At 35.5% G+C, this 19547-nt stretch overlaps 1 protein-coding gene across 2 annotated transcripts in view; it reads right to left on the reverse strand.

Moving 5' to 3' along the window:
* Positions 1-1259: 1259 nt before the first annotated feature.
* The window catches only part of LOC118180101 (uncharacterized), a 130998-nt gene continuing 112710 nt past the window's right edge, over positions 1260-19547 (reverse strand). For both annotated transcript variants that reach the window (XM_085823709.1, XM_085823710.1), the window contains exons 7-8: positions 7627-7792; positions 1260-1509 (exon numbers count right to left, since the gene is read on the reverse strand). In XM_085823709.1, the coding sequence (XP_085679835.1) occupies positions 1379-1509; positions 7627-7792 (297 nt within the window). In that variant the 3' untranslated portion in view covers positions 1260-1378. The remainder of the gene's footprint in view (positions 1510-7626; positions 7793-19547) is intronic.

A 19547-nucleotide genomic window follows, 5' to 3' on the forward strand; every position in this document is an offset into this window, starting at 1 on the left:
GATAGTGAAGAAAGTAACAGAGAACGTTATCGAAAACGAAAAAAATTCGATTGACAAGTTAGTCGGTATTCTCGACACAGCAATTACAGGACTTGAACAGTGGAACTTTGTAACTGAACAAGAAATTATGTCTGTTTATAGAATTAAAGAGAAAGTATTAGAACAAAAAACGAAGCAACTTAAAAAACTTACATTGATAGATGTTTACTAAAGTAAACAAATAAATATTAAGCTTTTTTTTTTTTTTTTTTTTTTGTAAATTTTCATACCCTTTAGATCATAATTGCTCTTTATTTCATAAATTACGGTTTCATATTTTTAATTGGATAATTTCCGCATGCCATCTTACCAGATTTAAATCCCTAATCCGGAATCGTCGAAGTCCTGACGAGTCTGGATTACGGACTTTGTACTATAGTGCATTTAGCATCTATGTATCTGCATAATCTCTGCATTAGTATTTAAATATCTGTTTCAACATTCGTAATTATCTGTGAAATTTCGTTTACTTAGTATCTATATTTTAGTTACTTATCATCTGTGTAGCAATGTGTAAAATGTATAGTTTAATGTCTTCATCAGCATATGTAGCACCTTAATGAATTCCTTGTGGGGCGCTGGGGGTGTCGTACTAAACAGTTGCGGGCTCCGGACAATACCCGATTAGTCTCTCGGGTATCCGGACGGCTTTCACCTGTCACCTGTGCAGGTATTTGCTATCTGCGTCTCCTTTCTATTGAGTTGGCTTTTCATTGCACTGATCGCAAAAGCCCTTTTCAACAATTTTATCCTAGTGTGTTGAAAAAGGAATTTGTTGCTTATGTTCTGAACACTACATGCAACTTGGACAACATGTATGAAGCTTTGATTGGCAAAAATTGGCCTACATCTTGTAAAAATGCTTGATTACAGTATTTCTATAATGAATTGAATGTTTAAATATTTATTTCAAAAGTATTTAGCAACGAAATTCTCCAAGCGTGTTTTCATTGCTTACTTATATCTTAATGCCCGATTACTGCCCCTTCGACCATAGTAATAAACTTGTACATCTATTTTTTCAGCACCCAACAACGGGCGATAACTCCCTTGTTTGAAAGCTATTATTTACAACACTGGCAGAATTTCCCTACTCATAATAACATTTCTAAAGCGTCAAACAGTTGGTTATCAATGTGCAGAACCGTATAATAAGGTTTTAAAGTAATTTATTATCATTATGTTATACCAAAATATCATTTAAAAACACAAACAATCTCTCGTAAATAAAAGTAAAATTTTAATTTTTGGAAAATACATACGATTTTCATTAAAAGCATTTTTTTTAAGATAAAATACATATGTGATATAATTAGGAATCTTTTGCTATAATAATTGTTTAAAGTCCATTCATGTGCTTGTCCCAGTGCAGTGGGACACTCTTTCCAGTTTTTACCGCTTCTTCACACGCTGATGCTATTCTGGATATGGCCAAAACAGATTCTACGCTAACTTCACATTCTTCAAAGCCTGCAAAATAATAATAAAAGTTAAACCAGTTTTTACTAGAGTAAACATCTTGTTAAAGTTAAGTATAAGACATGATAAGTACATAATTTCTCGAATATTCTTATTTATTTAATATGTAAATCAAAATTTTGTTAAGTAGCCCAGAAGACGCTTCAGCTTTATATTTTAGTATATTTACACGGAAGCTTAGACTTACAAGATCTGAGCAATCTACGGCAATCCGGGACGCTTTTTGTTTGAAGAAAGTTTGCATACCTCCTTTAGATGTTTTTTATGCTCGGTGCTCTTTTTGGTATATGTTGCTGGAAATTCGACGCGCTAGAACGCATATTTACGGCTTTTCGTAAATTAACGCAATCGTGGAATTCTGTGATCACTCGCAACCTGAGATATTTTCATCATGTATGATAGTCAGCTAAAACTTTATAGGCAAAAACATAGTACAAATTTATTTCATTGAAATGTTTCTGTTAATTAGAAAGTTATAATGAATCTAAATGTATGGGAAGGACGTTTGAGAAACCCTGTACAGGATGTGGCAAAATCATAGTGCATTAACTAAACCATATAAGTGAACAAATGCTTTCTATTTATTAATATTTATGTCGATGTGTTGTTACAGGAATGTCTTTATCTGCCTGTATTTGAATATGGCTTTTGTTATGTGATTACACCTCACATTCTTTCAGTTACATTCTCTCGCATAACATCTCTCTCCCCAGATAGAGGTGGATGCAGCTCTGATGCAATTTTTGATTCCCAATACTGTGACACAAAGGGCCCGGGTTCGAATCCCGAAGAAGGCATGGATATAAAAATTATCTGTTCCTTCATAGGAGGCAATGATGGCCCACCTATTAGGTGCCTCCATAATAAAGAGACAACCACATCTGGCCTTAGGAGTGGCTGATACAGGCATAGGCAAGTGCCCGCCATTAGAAAAAAACATACTGTGACACAATGTGTTCGGAAAACATCTTGCTTGAGATACCCCCACATGCTTTAGGGATCTCTAAATCAGCATATGTTAAATCAGGAACTGAGACGATCTAGAAGTGATATCATAATGAAAAATTAAGATATTTAGAAATATCTGCTCCAAAACAAATCCATGCATGCCCTAGATGTTTGTGTGGTATCCTTCTTGTTTTGTAGGAATCATAAATTCTTCATATTCATTTCCAAAATAACTTTCAGAATCCTTGGATAACGTTCACTGGTGACAGTTACAGTTACACCAACCTTGTTGGCGCAGCTGCACAGTACATTTAAAATGCTTCGCTTGACAGAGAAATTGCCACTTAAAACAGATGCATAAGCAATATCATATTAATTCCTTTTGAAGTGTGCATGTACAAGCTATGCAAATAAACGCATTTTCAAATCAATCAGACGATTAGCATGCGCGATATAAGTTTTCAAACAAAGCACAAAGCCATACGTCTCGGGGTTTTCACGAGGTTTATTTGGCTGTATTCGAGTGTGGTCAAAAAAGAAGATAAGTTAGTGTGTTTAAGCCGTCGTCGTACTCAGTATCAATAAACGGACGAGTTCCGAGAAAGCTTTCTGTTAGGCCCTCATACCCCTTGTTGAACATTGATGAAGTATCGAGCAAGAAACGAAGGTTGATGGGCACAGCTGCTAGTAAGATTTGGCAACTATGGACCCACAAAGAAATATGCAAAGCCTAAAGAGTCTGAGGCAAGGAGACACATGTCACAGTTTACTTATCATCGCAAATGGAGTTACAGCATATCTGACCAAGGGTCCACAATTTGCAAAGTTGCAAATTTGCATTTGCATTTGCAAATTTGCACAATTTGCATTTGCAAAGTTGTTGGACGTTTCTATTGTTGCAGTATCCATGCGAACAGTTCGCATCGCATTGGTGAATTTAGGTTTGGTGTCTAACCGTAACAGCTAATCATTGTTGTGACTGTTTGCAATCGTGTTGACAGCGGAGCTGTAAAGAGTGCTGAAAGGAACAGTGAGGTCGTCTGTGAGAAATCTCTCACTTGTGCCTCACAGATGACGATCTGTGTTTGAAGGTGTGGAAGTGACATAGCCACCACGCGAATTCTCAACTATTTTCGAGCTATATACCGCGCGACCTTCCAGAAACAAGGCCTTGCAGCTCTTGCGCGACATCACCATGGAGTGCGAAGTAACCTATCCCCTTCTCCCAACACGTGTGATAGGCCTTTTGGGTTCATACGGCCGGTCAGCGTGAAATGTTGTTTTCGAGTACCGTCACTGCTAATACTACCATTTTTCTCCTGATGCTCACTACAAACATATAAACGAGACGTTGTTTATGGTACGATGTATTGTAACTACATCTCCGTATGCACCTTCAGGGCATACCAAACGCCTTTTTTCAACAAGATAACTCCTAACCACACACTGCTAGGCTCACTCTAAATGCTCTGCAAAGTAGGCATATGCACTTTTGGACTGTCCAATTACACAAGAACATACATCATAAGTGTGCCATAACTGGGCATCGGAAGAATACCTTCCCTCCTCTACAACACAAACATGAACTATCGAATCACATTAAACAAGCGTGAAACACCGTACCACAGAATATGATCCGGACACATAATGTTCAGTGAAACATCATGTTCAAGAATGCATAGCCCGAAATGGAGCTGCAATATCTTATTGATTCCATGCATATCTAAGTTTCATAGCGTTGTACGTTTTCAAAAATTAAATCATTTGTTAAGTCTCTTATTATCTACCTATGTGGAAAGTTTGGTCTGTTTCCAGTTACCCCTACATGGTGTGGCATTTTCCATCCCAGGTATTGTAACTGCAAATTAGACTAAAATACTTGAGAAAGAGGCGGAAAAAAAAAAAGATTTTTTTCAAATATTGAGCCAAAAACCTCATGTATATAAAAATGTTAATAAATTTATCCTAATTTTTTTCTGCTATTATAATTATCATGTCGTAGTGTGTTATAATTAAGATATGTCACTTTTAAAGTAGACAGACACTTGTTTTTCAAATATCCGTCGGTTACGGATAGAGCGATATTACACCCGCGAACACACAAAAATAAACAATAAGCGAAAGGCGAAAGCGCCCACTAAAGTTGGGCTAGCAGTCAGCTTAAGCACAATACCATCTACCGCAGCATAAGACATCTGTTAAATATGTTTTTATGTCATTAAAGTTTAACTGTTTGGCAAGTTTAAGCTTGACAAATTTTTAAATTTCACGTACTTTCATTCTTTTAAACTACAAACTACCGTTTTTCAGATGCAAAATGTGTTCGGATCATTGAAAATGATACTAAGTATTTGAATCTTTCTGACCAACAAAAAATATAGCAATAGAATATATAAAGACGGCTGAGTCTGTCAGAGTAACTCCCGCATTTAACAGTTTAAAATTAAAAGTTATATGGAGCGCCTCACGTACCATTTACTATACGAGTTTCATTAGGGCAATGCAGCAGACTCACTTCGTCGCAGCATTTGTAATATATAGGAATGAGACGATGAAATGATACCGATTTAATGATAAAACACGTCGCTACTGGTTTCAAAAATTCCAGGGAAAACTAAATTCCAGTGGAGATTTTGGACAAAGTCCTGAGGCATACCGTAAAAAATGAACCACATCCAGTAGCCCAGATATCAGGGAAATGTTTATTTGATTATGACAAAGCACACTAGAGCTATCTGCCTAAGTAGAGGGATGCATTCGTTGAGGACTTCTTAAGAGAGACTGGCTCTTATCCAAGTTACACATTTAAAAACCACGTAAACTCAAAGCAGCCAGGTCGCTCGCTCGGATGGAACGTTCACTTTATGCTCGACCGGCGGTGGGCACATAATATCGACAGGAAAGAGTTGAAACCTGTGCTTCTTTGCTTTCTCGTTACAAAAGCGAACCATTATTGGAAAGAATTGTAATAGAATATGAGAACTGAGCAAAATGCTATAATGTTTAAGCAATGAAGAACTGTGTGCCGAGTTGCAAAAATGTGCCATTAACTTTGAATGAAAAGGTGCATCCCGAAAAGATTTTCTTAAGTGTACAGCAGGGTGATAGCCAGAGAATAATCGGTAAGAATGTAACTAAACTAAAATAAATACTGACTTCTGCTCTTAACATCTGAACAGACAGAGAAAAGAAGTGCCAATTAAGCAATTAGCTCTCATCAGTGGCCAAAGCGTTACCTTTCTTTATGATAGCGCCAGACCTCAGATTGCTTTCAAATACGGGGGAAATTTTACAGGAACTTTAGCTGGAAAGTTTAACCCAAATAAAGTATAAACCTGGCTATGCCCTTACGGACTACTATTTCATCCAATAATCAATGAGCTCCTTCTTTTGTTAAGTCTTCGATCATGCGAGGTATGTGAAAATAGCCTCAAGAGACCCTTTTTGACTTTAAAACAGGAATTATGGGATAAACTTACTACCACAAAGATGGCAAAAGGTAATACATAATTACAGTTGTTTTACTTTTTGTGTTCTCTTTTCTTTTGTGACTTAAGATGGGTAGAAATTTTGCACACATAAAATAATTAGCGACTTCGGTTTAAAGTCTTTTTTTTTTTTTGTTTGTTTCGCTACTGTAGGTGATATTTCACCCAAGTTTTAATATTTAGCAGTAATGGTTAAAAATATAAATAGAAGGAAAGGATTAAATTTAGAAATGAGAAATAAATGCTGGTAAAATTAAAGGAATCCTTTTTAATATCATGTCATGTTGTCCTTAAGTTGGAGAAAATGCATTAAAAAAAATCTGATGTGTACACCACATGACTTCTTTGTACGGAATATTAAATTATACCTTTTTTTTCATTTCATTTAAACTTATTTGATTGAGTTAACTCTTTTTCGTCGAGAGCGCATAAACCACAATAGAATAAATATTTAAAATTCACTATATTTGTTTACCATAGCGACACTTTAGCGCTAGGTTCACTTAACAGCGTTATATTTCGTTCATATTGTAACTCAGAATGCACAAAATTTATATTATTTGAAGAACTATCTAATCGTTGCCAATATTCTATTCAAATACTATGATAAATCTAAAACGATGTATAAAAGAAATTAAGTAAACAAAACAAAAAAGAAACAGTTTTTCACAGACGATTCACTATTTCTCATTCAATTAATTCAGTTCTCACTTCGCGACAAGGCAAAATACATAAAACTCAAAATATCTATATTAAAAAAATACATAAAAACTCAAAATATCTGTATTATAAGTTACGAAATAAATCTTAAACGCTTATTTCCTCGAAAAAATTCCAGAAAGGATTATGCATGATTTAATTCGCAATAATAAATGAAAGCGTTATCTTTGTTGTTGCGAAGCTTAGTCTCTCTAGATTGGCAACAAATCTACTATTCTGCTGTTTCAAATGTAAACAAATATGTCCGCCATCTTATTTAAAAATTAGGCTTAACTGCACTTAAACAGCTTTTAAATTGTTGATTAATTATACAAATATTGCTTGCAGATTTACTATAGGCACAAAAACCTTCATCGGAAGATAAGAACAAAATAATTCAATCATTTTTAAAGCAAAAAATGCACAATTTACAAACATATAAGAGTAAAGAAACTGAGATCACTGAGCCGGGTAATAGAGTGGATATATATATATATAAATATATTTATATACGTTTGGTGCAGCCGTTTGCAATCATAATACGAGGTGCACAACTTCATACTATAGCAGTCCTACATACAAAATTTCAACGTTCCGAGGCTACTCGTTTTTGAATTATGCGAGGTACGTATGTAGTACGTACAGACGCCACGAAAAATTTTCTTCAGAATGTATTTTAAAGCAGTTTTATAATTTTTTTGGAGGAAAAGAGTCTTTTATTTTGTCCTTACGTACAGATGTCACGCAAAAACATCGTTAGATTGCATTCGATAGCGATCAAAATAGATATTTTCGTTGAAATATGTTGTCTAAAAATTTTCGCAATTACAATACTTTCTTTTTACTTCTGTAAAAGGAAGTAAAAAGATGAAATTTGCCGATCTGTTTCTGAAGTTTAAAATCTCGCTTTCGCTCTTGCAGAACAGTTTTCTTATAAATATAATACAATAGTAAATGTAGTTCTTCTTCATACCTTGAACAACACTGAGAAAATGCTCCATCTCTGCTAAATACGACTCCTGATAACGGGAGGCAAACGAGAAGAATATTGGAACAGCAGTTGACCCTTTTGCGTTATGACTTTTCACTCCCGTTGGCCTCTGCTCTCCGCAAGTTAGCATCCCATTGGGGCCAAATACCTATGTAGAAAATTATAAAATCTTTTTTATTTGCATGTACAGTACTGTAAAAATCATAAAAATGCATATTCATTTTCACATCTCTCCTCAGTTTCGGCAACTTTATGTAGCCGATATCTTTATGAAGAAAAAGGATATTGGCATACTGGAACCATTGTAAGTTTCTTCTAAAGTTGTGAATACCCAATGCACCGTTGTAGCATAAAGCTACCAACACCATTATACAAGTAATGCGATTTTATGTTATCTTTTATTTAATAAATTAATCATAAAAGTAAATTAATTGTATTGCTGCTGATTAGAAAAGAAATACGCCAAGGTATTATTAAATAAAAGCAACTCAATTAGAAAAAAGATAAATAACCTTAGATAAATTTTGTGTAAAGTTTGAATAAAACTCTATCTATTTCTCTCATTATTAGATTTAAGAACCTCTTCCTAAGAAGCAAAAATGTGTCAGAGGTATAACTACCGTATTGATATGGAAATTAATGGGTGAAGCAAAGCATAAGAAAATGTCTTGCTATCTGTTCAGAATAAAAGTAATGAAACGTGAAGTTTAGAAGTTTAGATATTAGAATTTTGAAAGCGTTCGGAAGAAAGAGATTGGAATTAATGTCATTACCTTAAAGAGATAAATCTTCGTGAATGTGAAAGACCTTACAGAAACCCACTTCACAAATTAAAGAAGATTTATGGATAATTTTACAGAACCAATCAAAATTGTATTTTTAGGTGACCATCTATGATTAGGTATAAAAGATATTTTTAGTCCAAACGAGCTTTGTCCCTGAAGGACTATTGTAATCGTTTTGCGTTTTTAATTCACTATAAATGTTGTTCTTGAATCACTATAAATGTCCATTTCCCTTTTCAAACTGTTGCCACCGAATGTTAGAGTATTGCATTATATTTGAAGAAATTAAATAATGAAAAATATGCATAAATGTATAAGTCTATTTCTCGCATTGTGATAAAACAACGGTACATAGAGCCATCGAATTTTGAATGACGTAGTCCTCCTACGAATATGGGCATGTGGAAGACCAAATTTGGAATTTGTTTTATTGTCGATTTCATATTTTGTAAAACTTTACCGAATTTTTCATTAATAATCTCAAGGATTTCAAAGCGAGCAATGGCAACACTCTACGAAGGAAAAAAAAAAAAAAAAAAACCTTTTTATCTCCAGCGCGCAGAACTGTGTATCGGAAATTCCAAAGATTCTCATTTTAAAATTATTTTGCGACATTGTTATTGAACTGAATTTTATAGTTTAAATGCAAAGAACTTGATATAAAATAAATAAAGGTAACACACAAAACGTTCAAAACGCCCCTTTGGACATAATTTAAAATCTGAAACCTTTCAGATTTTTTTTTTTTCTTCTTTCTAAACGTAAGATTTAGTATTCTCACATTTGAAATTTTAATGCTCTTTACGACCGTCAGATATATTTGAAACCACACTGACACTTTAATAACGGAAAAACGAATTTTATTCATATGAGAAAATGATCTAAAGATTGAACTTAGAATACCAGAAATTTTGCCACTGATAAAACGGGATAGCAACATGGTTTTCGCTTTTTTTTAAATGGTACAATGTCTTTTATCACGGTACGAAGAAAAATTTTGAAGGCTTTATCGACAGCTACGAGAAACTATCTTCTGTCAACAGCAATAAATTTCAAATAATTCAGTTCATGAATCTGAAGAACAAGATACTTTGGCGGGTTTCGCTTCCTGATTAATGAAAGAGTATCTGTGAGTTAAATGTGGGTATTTCCAAATGGAACCTGATACCTTTAAATCTGGTACCTTTAAAGGAAAGGGGGAAGAAAATGGATATAATATTTTTCTTCTCCTATTTAATTAAATTTAGTTTAAATTGGCGGAATGTTTACTGGCTACATGGAATATACATAATTCTGCCACTTATTCAATACATTCAGACATTGGAAGAAAAAACACTGCTAATATGAATTAAAAATTATAAAGACAATACAGTTATAATAAACACTTTTCTGCACGAACAGAAAGAGTCAGCTATGCTATTTTTTAATCAACACAATGTAAGGTAATTTCTCCCTCCTTCCGGCATACCTTCGTGGCATAACGGTGGCACATTCGGCGCGTATCGAGAGGTCCAGGTTCGAGTTCCGGTGAGGGCATTGCGGATTTCTTCAGTTTCTCATCTCGAAAAATTCAAAGAAAGATCTCTACAAATGGTGCCCTAACTAAAAGGTGGTGGATAATTATTCTCCACTACCACAATTTGGCGATTGGGTCCAATAATACCCAGTCACCCTTTAAAGGGGGAGTATATAAAGTATTGTTTTCCTCCTTTCTGCATGCCTTCGTCATATAACGGTAGCACACTCGCGTATTCAAGAGGTCTAGGTTCAAGTCCCGGCATTCACATTTTTTGCAACTTTTGCTTCAAAATAACCTAATGACTCTACAACGAAAAACATTACCTCTACGCGATTGATCGCACGTCAACGATCGTACATCGTACTATTTTGATTTAAAACTCTAATCCAAAAACGACTGCCTTCTTTCTGTATACATTCCCAATGTCTAACTTCGAAGTTTTGCGAATTTCTTCTTTTCGTTTCTTTATGTATTGCTGCGATTTCCCTCGAGTGAGTCAATGAGTTCATTTACGGTTCACAATTTACATCTAAAGATGTAACTTCCAGACGTCATGTGTTCACACATGGTTTAATGAATGCTTTAGAATGTTTTTTACTTCCTTGTACGAAGTAAAAAAGAAGTATTGTAATCGCGAAAAGTTTCAGGCAGCATATTTCCAACGAAAATATCCATTTTGACCGCTATCGAATGCAATTTAACGATGTTTTTGCGTGATATCTGTACGTAAGGACAGAATAAAAGACTCGTTTCCTCCAAAAAAATTATAAAACTGCTTTAAAATTAATTCTGAAGAGGATTTTTCGAGGCGTCTGTACGAACGTATGTACGTACGTATCTCGCATAACTCAAAACGAGTAGCCTCAGAACGTTGAAATTTTGTATACAGGACTGCTATAACATGCAGATGTGCACCTCGTATTTTGGTTGCAATCGGCCGCACCAAACGTATATAAATATATTTATATATATATCCACTCTGTTACCCGGCTCAGTGATCTCAGTTTGTTTACTCGTATATGTTTGTAAATTGTACATTTCTTGCTTTAAAAATGATTGAATTATGTTGCTTTTATCTTCCGGTTAAGGTTTTTATGCCTTTAGTAAATCTGTATGCAATATTTTTAGAATTATCAACAATTTTAAAGTTGTTTAAGTGCCGCTAAGCTTTTTTTTATGGCGGCCATTGATTGTTTACATTTGAAACAGCATACTAGTGGATTTGTTGCCAATCTAGAGAAACTTAGCTTCGCAACAACAAAGATAACGCCTTCATTTATTATAGCCAATTAAATCATGCTTAATCCTTTCTAGAATTGTTTGGAGGAAATAAGTGTTTAAGATTTACTTCTTAATTTTTAATATAGATATTTTGAGTTTATATGTATTTTTGCCTTCTCGCGAAGTGAGAACTGAATTAATTGAATGAGAAATACTCAATCGTCTGTGAGAAACTGTTTCTTTTTTTGTTTTGTTTGCTTAATTTCTTTTATACATCATTCAAGCTTTATTATAGTATTTGAATAGAACATGTGGCAACGATTAGATAATTCTATTTTTTAAATGATATAAATTTTGTGCATTATGAGTTATAATATGAACGAAATATAATACTGCTAAATGAATCTAGCGCCAGAGTGTCGCTATGTAAACAAATACTAGAGTGAATTTTAAAGAATGCATTTATTCTATTCTGGTTTATGCGCTGTCGGCGAAGTAGATTTAATTCAATCCTATAATTTTAAATGAAATGCAAGAAAAAATGCGTATAATTTAATATTCCGTACAAGGAAGTCATGTGGTGTACACATCAGATTTTTTATTATAGTGACGTTAAAGATATATATTTTACAATATTATCTGACTTTGGCTTTTGTTAGGTTAGGTTATTTAATTACGGCAAAGCCTAGAGGGCTATTCACCTAAGGGGAGGGATGCCTTTGTGGAGGACTTTCTAAGGGAAACTGGCTTGTATACACGTTACACATGGGGAAAAATTTTGGCTTTTGTATATCATCTTGTTCAGCTTTATTATGGTTAATACGAAGTCCCTTTTCTCCTGCTGTTAACATGCATTTAGCGCATTATAAACTTGTTCGACTGCCAATCATCCGCGTTGAAGTGTTCTGGATGTAGGATATTATCACGTGGTCAAATCTCCAGTTATGAGTCCCTAAAGTTTCGCATAGACGTTCTTGTTGCACTGCATATTACGATAGTTTGCCTTACTTTCATAGCCTCGGCGCCGTTTACACCAACATTGCGTAATATCGACAAGGCTCAGAATCGAAATCAGCATACTACAGACGTTAACGGCGTACTATTAAATTTTACATTAACGTCATACGATCGATATGATAATAATATTAACGGCATACGATAGTTATGATAATAATTGTTGTCTCACTTCATAACGAACGGACTCCGTAAAGTCGACACAGGCATACAATTGATACGGGCACAAGACCTGTAGAAAAAAAGAGATAGAGGGCGCTGCGCCGCCCGTATGTGTAGCTAATTAAAAGTTTTCTGAGAGCGGTAGGAACTAGATATCCTGTAATCTGTATATAATACTTGTACTTAGTCTTTGATTCATAAATAGCTTTAGTTAAAGGAAAGTGTCTTTATTTGATATCATAACATATCAAGATCTACCGATGCCGCGTATGGAATATTGAGTAAGTTATTACATACATCGAGTTTTTGGTAGCATCAGGGCAGAAGGTGAGTCATTTCATTTTTATCTGTATGCAATTTATCTTTGAAAATGAGTTTTGAAGAAACTGTCGAGAGAAATATTAAAAATTAGAGGTTCGGTTCGTACCAGTGTAACAAAATTAATAAGGAAATTGGAAGAGGAATTGCAAAGCGAGAATCCGAACCTAGAAGTGTTGCAGGAATCGCTTTCGGTGTTAATCGAGAAACTAGCTTGTTAAAATATGATGAAGTTATTCATGCTTCAGGAATTAGAGACAGAAGTAGAACATTGTTTAGAATACAGCGAATCTATCATTAGATGTAAATCGAAAGTCAATAGATATACTCAAAATGTGGGTAAAACCGGAACAACTTCACAAGTTTCGGAAATCAAAACTAATTATAATACTAAATTACCTCGTACTACTTTAGAAACTTTCAGCGGCGATTTTACTGAGTTTTGGGCTCAGTATAAAGCTGCCATTCACGAAATCAGTACGCTTCAAGATGTTGAGAAATTTAGAAATTTAACTATTTAAGATCTTTACTTACCGGTTCAGCTGCAAAAGCTATAAGCGGATTGCCATTAATAGGAGAAAAACTATAAAAAGGCCATCGAAATCTTGACTGACAGATTTGGGAAAAAAAGAAATTTTAGTTAGTGCGCATATGAACGTTCTCCTAGCTTTGGAGCCAGTACGTCGTTCAAGTGATGTCCAGTTTAATAAAACTATATGATGAAATAACGGTTCAAGCAAGAAGTTTAGAGACATTAGATATTAATTTTAATTCTTATGGCAGTTTATTACTTCTTATTTTATATAAGTGTATACCGCAAGATTTAGTGTTAACAGTTTAGTAGGGAGCAAAAGGTCGGCACAGAGTCAGCAGTGTCAGATTTATTGTTGTTTCTAAAGAGAGAAGTAGAATCGCGCGAAAAGCCATTAACTCTGGATTTTAAACAACAAACACTTTCGATAACAAGCGAAAGAAATACCGACACCTATCGTAAGAGTGTTGCTCCAATTTAAAAAGAAAATGGTATCAAAAGCGACGCTTAATACATCAGTCGAAAATTATATGTGCAACTTTTGTCTTAAATCTCACCTCTCAAAAGACTGCGACTTGAGTATTTCAGAGAAACACAAAGCGTTATACGATCAATTTAAGTGCAAGCGCTGTTTAAAAAAAGATTATAAAAAACATTTTGTAAGGGGAAATGGGTTAAATGTAATATTTGCAAATCTATGTCTCATTTAGAGAGCCTGTGTGATACAAATGTGCAAGAAAATAAATCCATAAAAAATACTGCGAGCGCACCAAAAGACACAAATGTTAGTTCACTATTCCCCGAAACACTGAGTAAGCAAATTCCTTATGACGTGATTTATTATCAAACATTGAAAGGCCAACTACTCGGAAATAATTCCACATTAAATGTAAGGTGTTATGTGACTCAGCGTCCGAAAGATCTTATACTTGTCAGTATGTTTCGAGAAAAGCAAGTTTACCAACTATTGGTATAGAAAGATTAAGAATTCATACATTTGCATCTTCTAATCCGCCAGTACGAGAGTTTAAAAGGAAAAGACTTTCTTTAAAAAATAAGACCGGGTTCACTCTAATCATCGAAGCACTCGAAGTAAAAACCATATGTTCCAATGCATTACCCAGGCCATCTGCAGAAATTAAAAACAAGCTTCGCCAAGAAGGATTTGACTTATCTGACAGCTGCGAAAGTGAAGTGGTAGAGGTAGAAATTTTAATTGGGAATGATTATTTAAACTGCATTTTAACGGGGAAAACACATCGTTTAACAGACTATTTAGTATTGCACGAAAGTATATTGGACGTTGAGTGGTAGAGTGTGGGGGGGAGAGTAAGAAGTTAAGTTCAGGATCAGACTCCACCGGTTTGTTAATACACATCGATTCCGAAGAGGAATTAAAAATATCGGAACAGATTCGTCAGCTTTGCGAGATTGAAAGTCTAGAAATTTCTGAGTGCGCGTCGGAAAGGGGTGCTGGCGATGAGCGAATAATTAAACAATTTGAAGAAGATTTGAAATATGTATACGGGAGGTATGAGGCTCGGTTGTTGTGGAATAGGAGTCCAGAACATTTGGAAAATAATTTTGGTTTAGCGAAAAAGCAGTTCGAAAGGGTGCAGCAAGAGTTAAAAAGTAACAGCTTTGTGAGGGAAGTTTATCGAAATAATTAAATTTCAGACACAAAACAACATTATTCAAGAATGTGAGGATACGAGAGAGGGTTACTTTATGCAATTCCGAGCAGTGGTACGTAAAGATAAAAAAAGCACGCAAGTTCGAATGGTATTTAATTGCAGCAGTTGCGAAAGAGGAATGCTATCGTTAAACGATTGCTTAGAAAAGGTCCCAAGCCTAAATCCGAGTATTTTGGATATCATTCTTGCCTTTCGAAAATTTAAAATTGGATTCTGCGGTGACATAGAAAAGGCGTTTTTTATGATTGGGATAGCAAGGGAAGATACGCAATACTTAAAATTTCTCTGGTATCCTGATAATGACAGTGAGGACTTGAAAATTTTGTAAATGAACAGAGTACTATTTGGATGTAATTGTTCACCGTTTTTATTGAGTGCAACGATCAAATATCATTTAAAGAAATACACGGACACATTAATAGTGTCAAGAGCAAAGCCATGGGCATAATATGCAGATTTCTCTCGGTCATTGGAAAATATTCAAATCTTAGCTTGCGTACCAAAAAACATATATATACCACTTGCATTCGACCGATACTGATTCAGAAGTCAAACAACAAAAATCAGCGTTAATTCACAAAATTTTCACAGGACTAGTTTCGATGGTTTTACCGAACCATCATCTTCAGCTGCAAAACCGCAAAAGAACAAGATAGGAAATAATTCGACCGATACTTTGTTATGCTGCACCTGCTTGGAACACGGTCACTGAAACTCAACTGCATCAATTACAAGTAGTCCAAAACAAATTTCTGCGCATTATTACTGATTCACACTACCTTATCCGCAATAAACTTTTACACAGAGACTTTAAACTTGAGACGATTCCAGATTACATCAGAAGATCTAATGAAAAATTCTTCAACAAAGCTGTGCAATGTGACTTTGTTAATTACTCCCAAGTCTTTATTTATGAAATTCTCTTCGAAGATAGAAGCGTCAGACCACTTGCAGCTCATACCTTCATGGGAGGACACGACAACGTTTTCACTTAGCACCTCAATTGGTAGCTGTTTATACTTCCAATGCATCTGATTTTGATTGAAGTTCTGTAGCTTGAATATTATTCTTGGAGATTGATAAAACTAATGCTGTGAGATTTTTCGCATTGTGATGATTTGTAAATAGGTTGCTTAGGTTGTTGTTGAGTTGCTGTAGTGTATTGCGTTGAATAGTTGTATTTAAATTGTGTTGTATAGTTGTTTTGTATTGTGTTGTATTTAACATTATTGATTGAGGTTGTTTAATTGTATTTGAATTTTTCATTGGAACTATTGCTGTAGTGTATCTTCTCATATTGTTGTCATTGATTTGCATTGTCTTGGGTCCTCCTTGAAAGCTATGATCGCTCGTCACGTTTTGCGAACTTGTCCGATTGGATTGTCTTGCTGCTTTTTGGTACTTCTCTTCTTCCCCTTTTCTCCGTTTTCTCATCCGAGATTTTCTTTACGTCCGGATTTCTTTATGTCAAGTGCCCTTGGGCTTTAATTCTGGAACCGGCAACATTGCTCTTCGCAATAGCTCCATCAATTATAGAGTCTAAGTCTCAGGAAACAAACAAAAACTGTGTCGAGATGTTAAATAGCTCACTGTATGCAGACGATTTGTGTTATGGAGGGGAAAGTGTAGAGTCAGCTTTCAGTCCTTCATCAGAGGTGGTATTTGTTTTGAGAGGCTCAAGTTTCAATTTGAGAAAGCTAAACACTAATTCTAGAGAGCTGTATGACTTATGGTTTCAGAAAGGGTTGTGTGAAGAAAGTAGGTTTGAGAGAGATAGTAAGTTGAAAGTGTTAGGCTTGATGTGGAACTTAGAAGAGGATGGTTTGAGAGCAGACGTTACATCATTGTTGAGTAGTTTAGAATCGTTGAGGAATAGTAAAAGATCGGTGTTAAGCACAGCAGTTAAGGTGTTTGACCCAGTCAGAATTATTTCTCCATTTGTGGTGCGAATTAAGAGAATGATGCAGGAAATATGGGAGAGAGGTTTGGAGTGGGATTCAGAGTTGCCAAAGGAGTTACGGTGCAAATGTATAAAGTAGTGCGCTGAAATTGAGGAATTAAACGCGTTGAAAATAGAGAGGTACTACTTGAAGTTCTAAGTAAAGGTCATTCGGTTGAAACTCATATTTTCAGTGATGCGTCAGTAGTCGCATATGGAGCGGTGGCATCGCATATGGAGCGGTGGCATATTTTAGATATAAGAATGAGAAAGGACGTCATTTATAATGTCGAAGAGTAGGATAGCTCCGTTTAAAAAGTTGTCCCTTCCTAGGTTGGAATTGATGGGGGTTGTAGTTGCAGCTAGGTTAGGGATATATTTATTGAAAATGTTTCAGGATTTGGTAGGTAGGTTAGTTCTGTGGACGGACTCAGAAATTTGCTTGTGGTGGATAAAGTGGAAATATTGTCCAGGGTCGGAAAACTCAGCAGATAAATTAACTCGTGGTGAAACAGCAAATGAATTGGTGAAGGATAATAACTGGTGGCATGGTCCATCAGGGTTGAAAGATTCTGAAGATCAATGGCCTGAGGAGAAGTTTTAAGTAGAAACTGATAATCAAAATTGGGAACGTTTGAGCACTTATGTTCAGGTGATTGATCCAGAAGGAGAAACTGCGTTAAACATTACCAAATTCAGCAGTCTGGAAAAATTGTTGAGAGTTACAGCTTGGGTAAAGCGGCTTGTCGCCAAGCTAAGAAAACGTACCTGTGAAGAAGGTTCTCTTACTGTATTGGAGATTCAAGAATCTGAGGAGTGCTGGATAGAACAAGTCCAGAGAGAGAATTATTTTTTGGGATATTCAAGAACTAGAGAGGAATAATCTAATAACACCAGATTCGAAGCTTTACAGTTTAGCACCATATCTGGACAATAAAGGTATTTTGCGTGTCAGAGGTCGTTTGGAACAAGCAGAATTACTAGATGACGAAAAGCATCCCATTGTTCTGCCGAAAACGAAGTTAACCGAACTAGTGATATTTAGTGAACACATAAAAGTATTCCATTCAGGAGTTATGGCAACATTGTCCAAAGTCAGGAATAAATTTTGGATATCTAAAGGAAGACAAGTAGTAAAGCAAGCTATTAACGCTTGCCTGGTGTGTAAAACGTTCGCAGTGAAGACCGTCAAACGGTTAACGGGTCAGTTACCGAGATTGTGTAGTCCAAAGTAATCCTTTCACAGTTGTAGGCATCGACTTAACGGGAGCAGTTACTATTAGAGAAAAAGCGGATATCCACAAAAAGGTGTATATAGTCTCTTGGAATTTCTTGGAATTCATAGAATTTCTTGAAGCTCTCTACAATATTAACTGAACTCGAGTGTGTGTTAAATAATAGACCTTTAACGTACGAGAGCAACGAGCTGTGTGAACCTCGCCCGCTCACACCCTCACAGTTTTTATTGCCAGAACGTGGTACATTTAACTTTCCCGAGCATTTCTTGGAAATTTTTAACAAGGTGTCAGAAAAAGAGACTTTAACTAGGAGGACTCTTTACCAATCTAGGCTCTTAAAATTAACATGGATCAAGTGGAAAGAGCAATAATTACTCCATCTTAGAAATGCGTATAACTTTGCTAATCCTAAAACTGGTGTATTTAATTATGGCAAAGCACACTAGAGCTATCTACCTAAGGGGAGGGATGCCTTCGTGGAGGACTTTCTAAGGGAAATTGGCTCGTATACACGTTACACATGGGGAAAACCACGAAAACACCCATGCAGCCAGCCCGTTCGCGGAATTCGAACCTCGGACCGAACTACCAGTGTTCAACGATTTTACCGCTCGGCCGCTGGTGGGCCAAATCCTAAAACTAAGCGGAACCTTAAGACTGGAGATGCTGTATTGGCAGAAGGACCAAAGCAATCCAAACTACTTTGGGACATGGGTGTAATTGAAAACGTGATTATAGGAAGAGATGGACATGTTCGAGCGTGCCTCGTTCGCACACCCAAAGGATAATTCCGAAGATCGATCCAGATGTTTATATCCTTTCGAGACTTGATTTAGAACTTTTGATATTATTGAGTTTTTATTATTATATTTTTAATTATTATGTTCATTTATGGTTATGATATATACTAGTACAGCTTATTCTTTTACATTATTCATTTATATATGTCGTACTAAGTATTAATCCATTATTAATTAATATTAATATTGTTATGTAAGTAAGTTGGTATACTTATATTAAAGATTACAGGCGGGGAGTGATGTAGAAAAAAGAGATAGAGGGCGCTGCACCCCCCGTATGTGTAGCTAATTAAAAGTTTTCGCCAGAGAGAGTTGAGAGATTGATGAGAGTGGTAGAAACTAGATATCCTGTAATCTGTATACATAGTAACAGCACTTTTTGATGCAAGTATCTTTTTATTGTATAAATAAGCACTGTTATTGTAGGAATCCGCAATACCCCTGTTTTCCTCCATCTGCCCCTGTTTGCAATATTCTTTTTCTGGACAGTTGCGGGATTCGGACGATGCCCGAATAGTCAGTGAAAGCCGCCCGGGTGTCCGGACTCTGCTCTCACCTGTCACCTGTAATCTGTATATAATACTTGTATAGTCTTTGATTCATAAATAGCTTTAGTTAAAGTAAAGTGTCTTTATTTGATATCATAACATATCAAGATCCACCGACGCCGCGTATGGAATA

The sequence above is a fragment of the Stegodyphus dumicola genome, chromosome 1 (assembly GCF_044657685.1).
Source record: "Stegodyphus dumicola isolate Sdum_Otavi_A_Nest chromosome 1, ASM4465768v1".
Lineage (NCBI taxonomy): Eukaryota > Metazoa > Arthropoda > Arachnida > Araneae > Eresidae > Stegodyphus > Stegodyphus dumicola.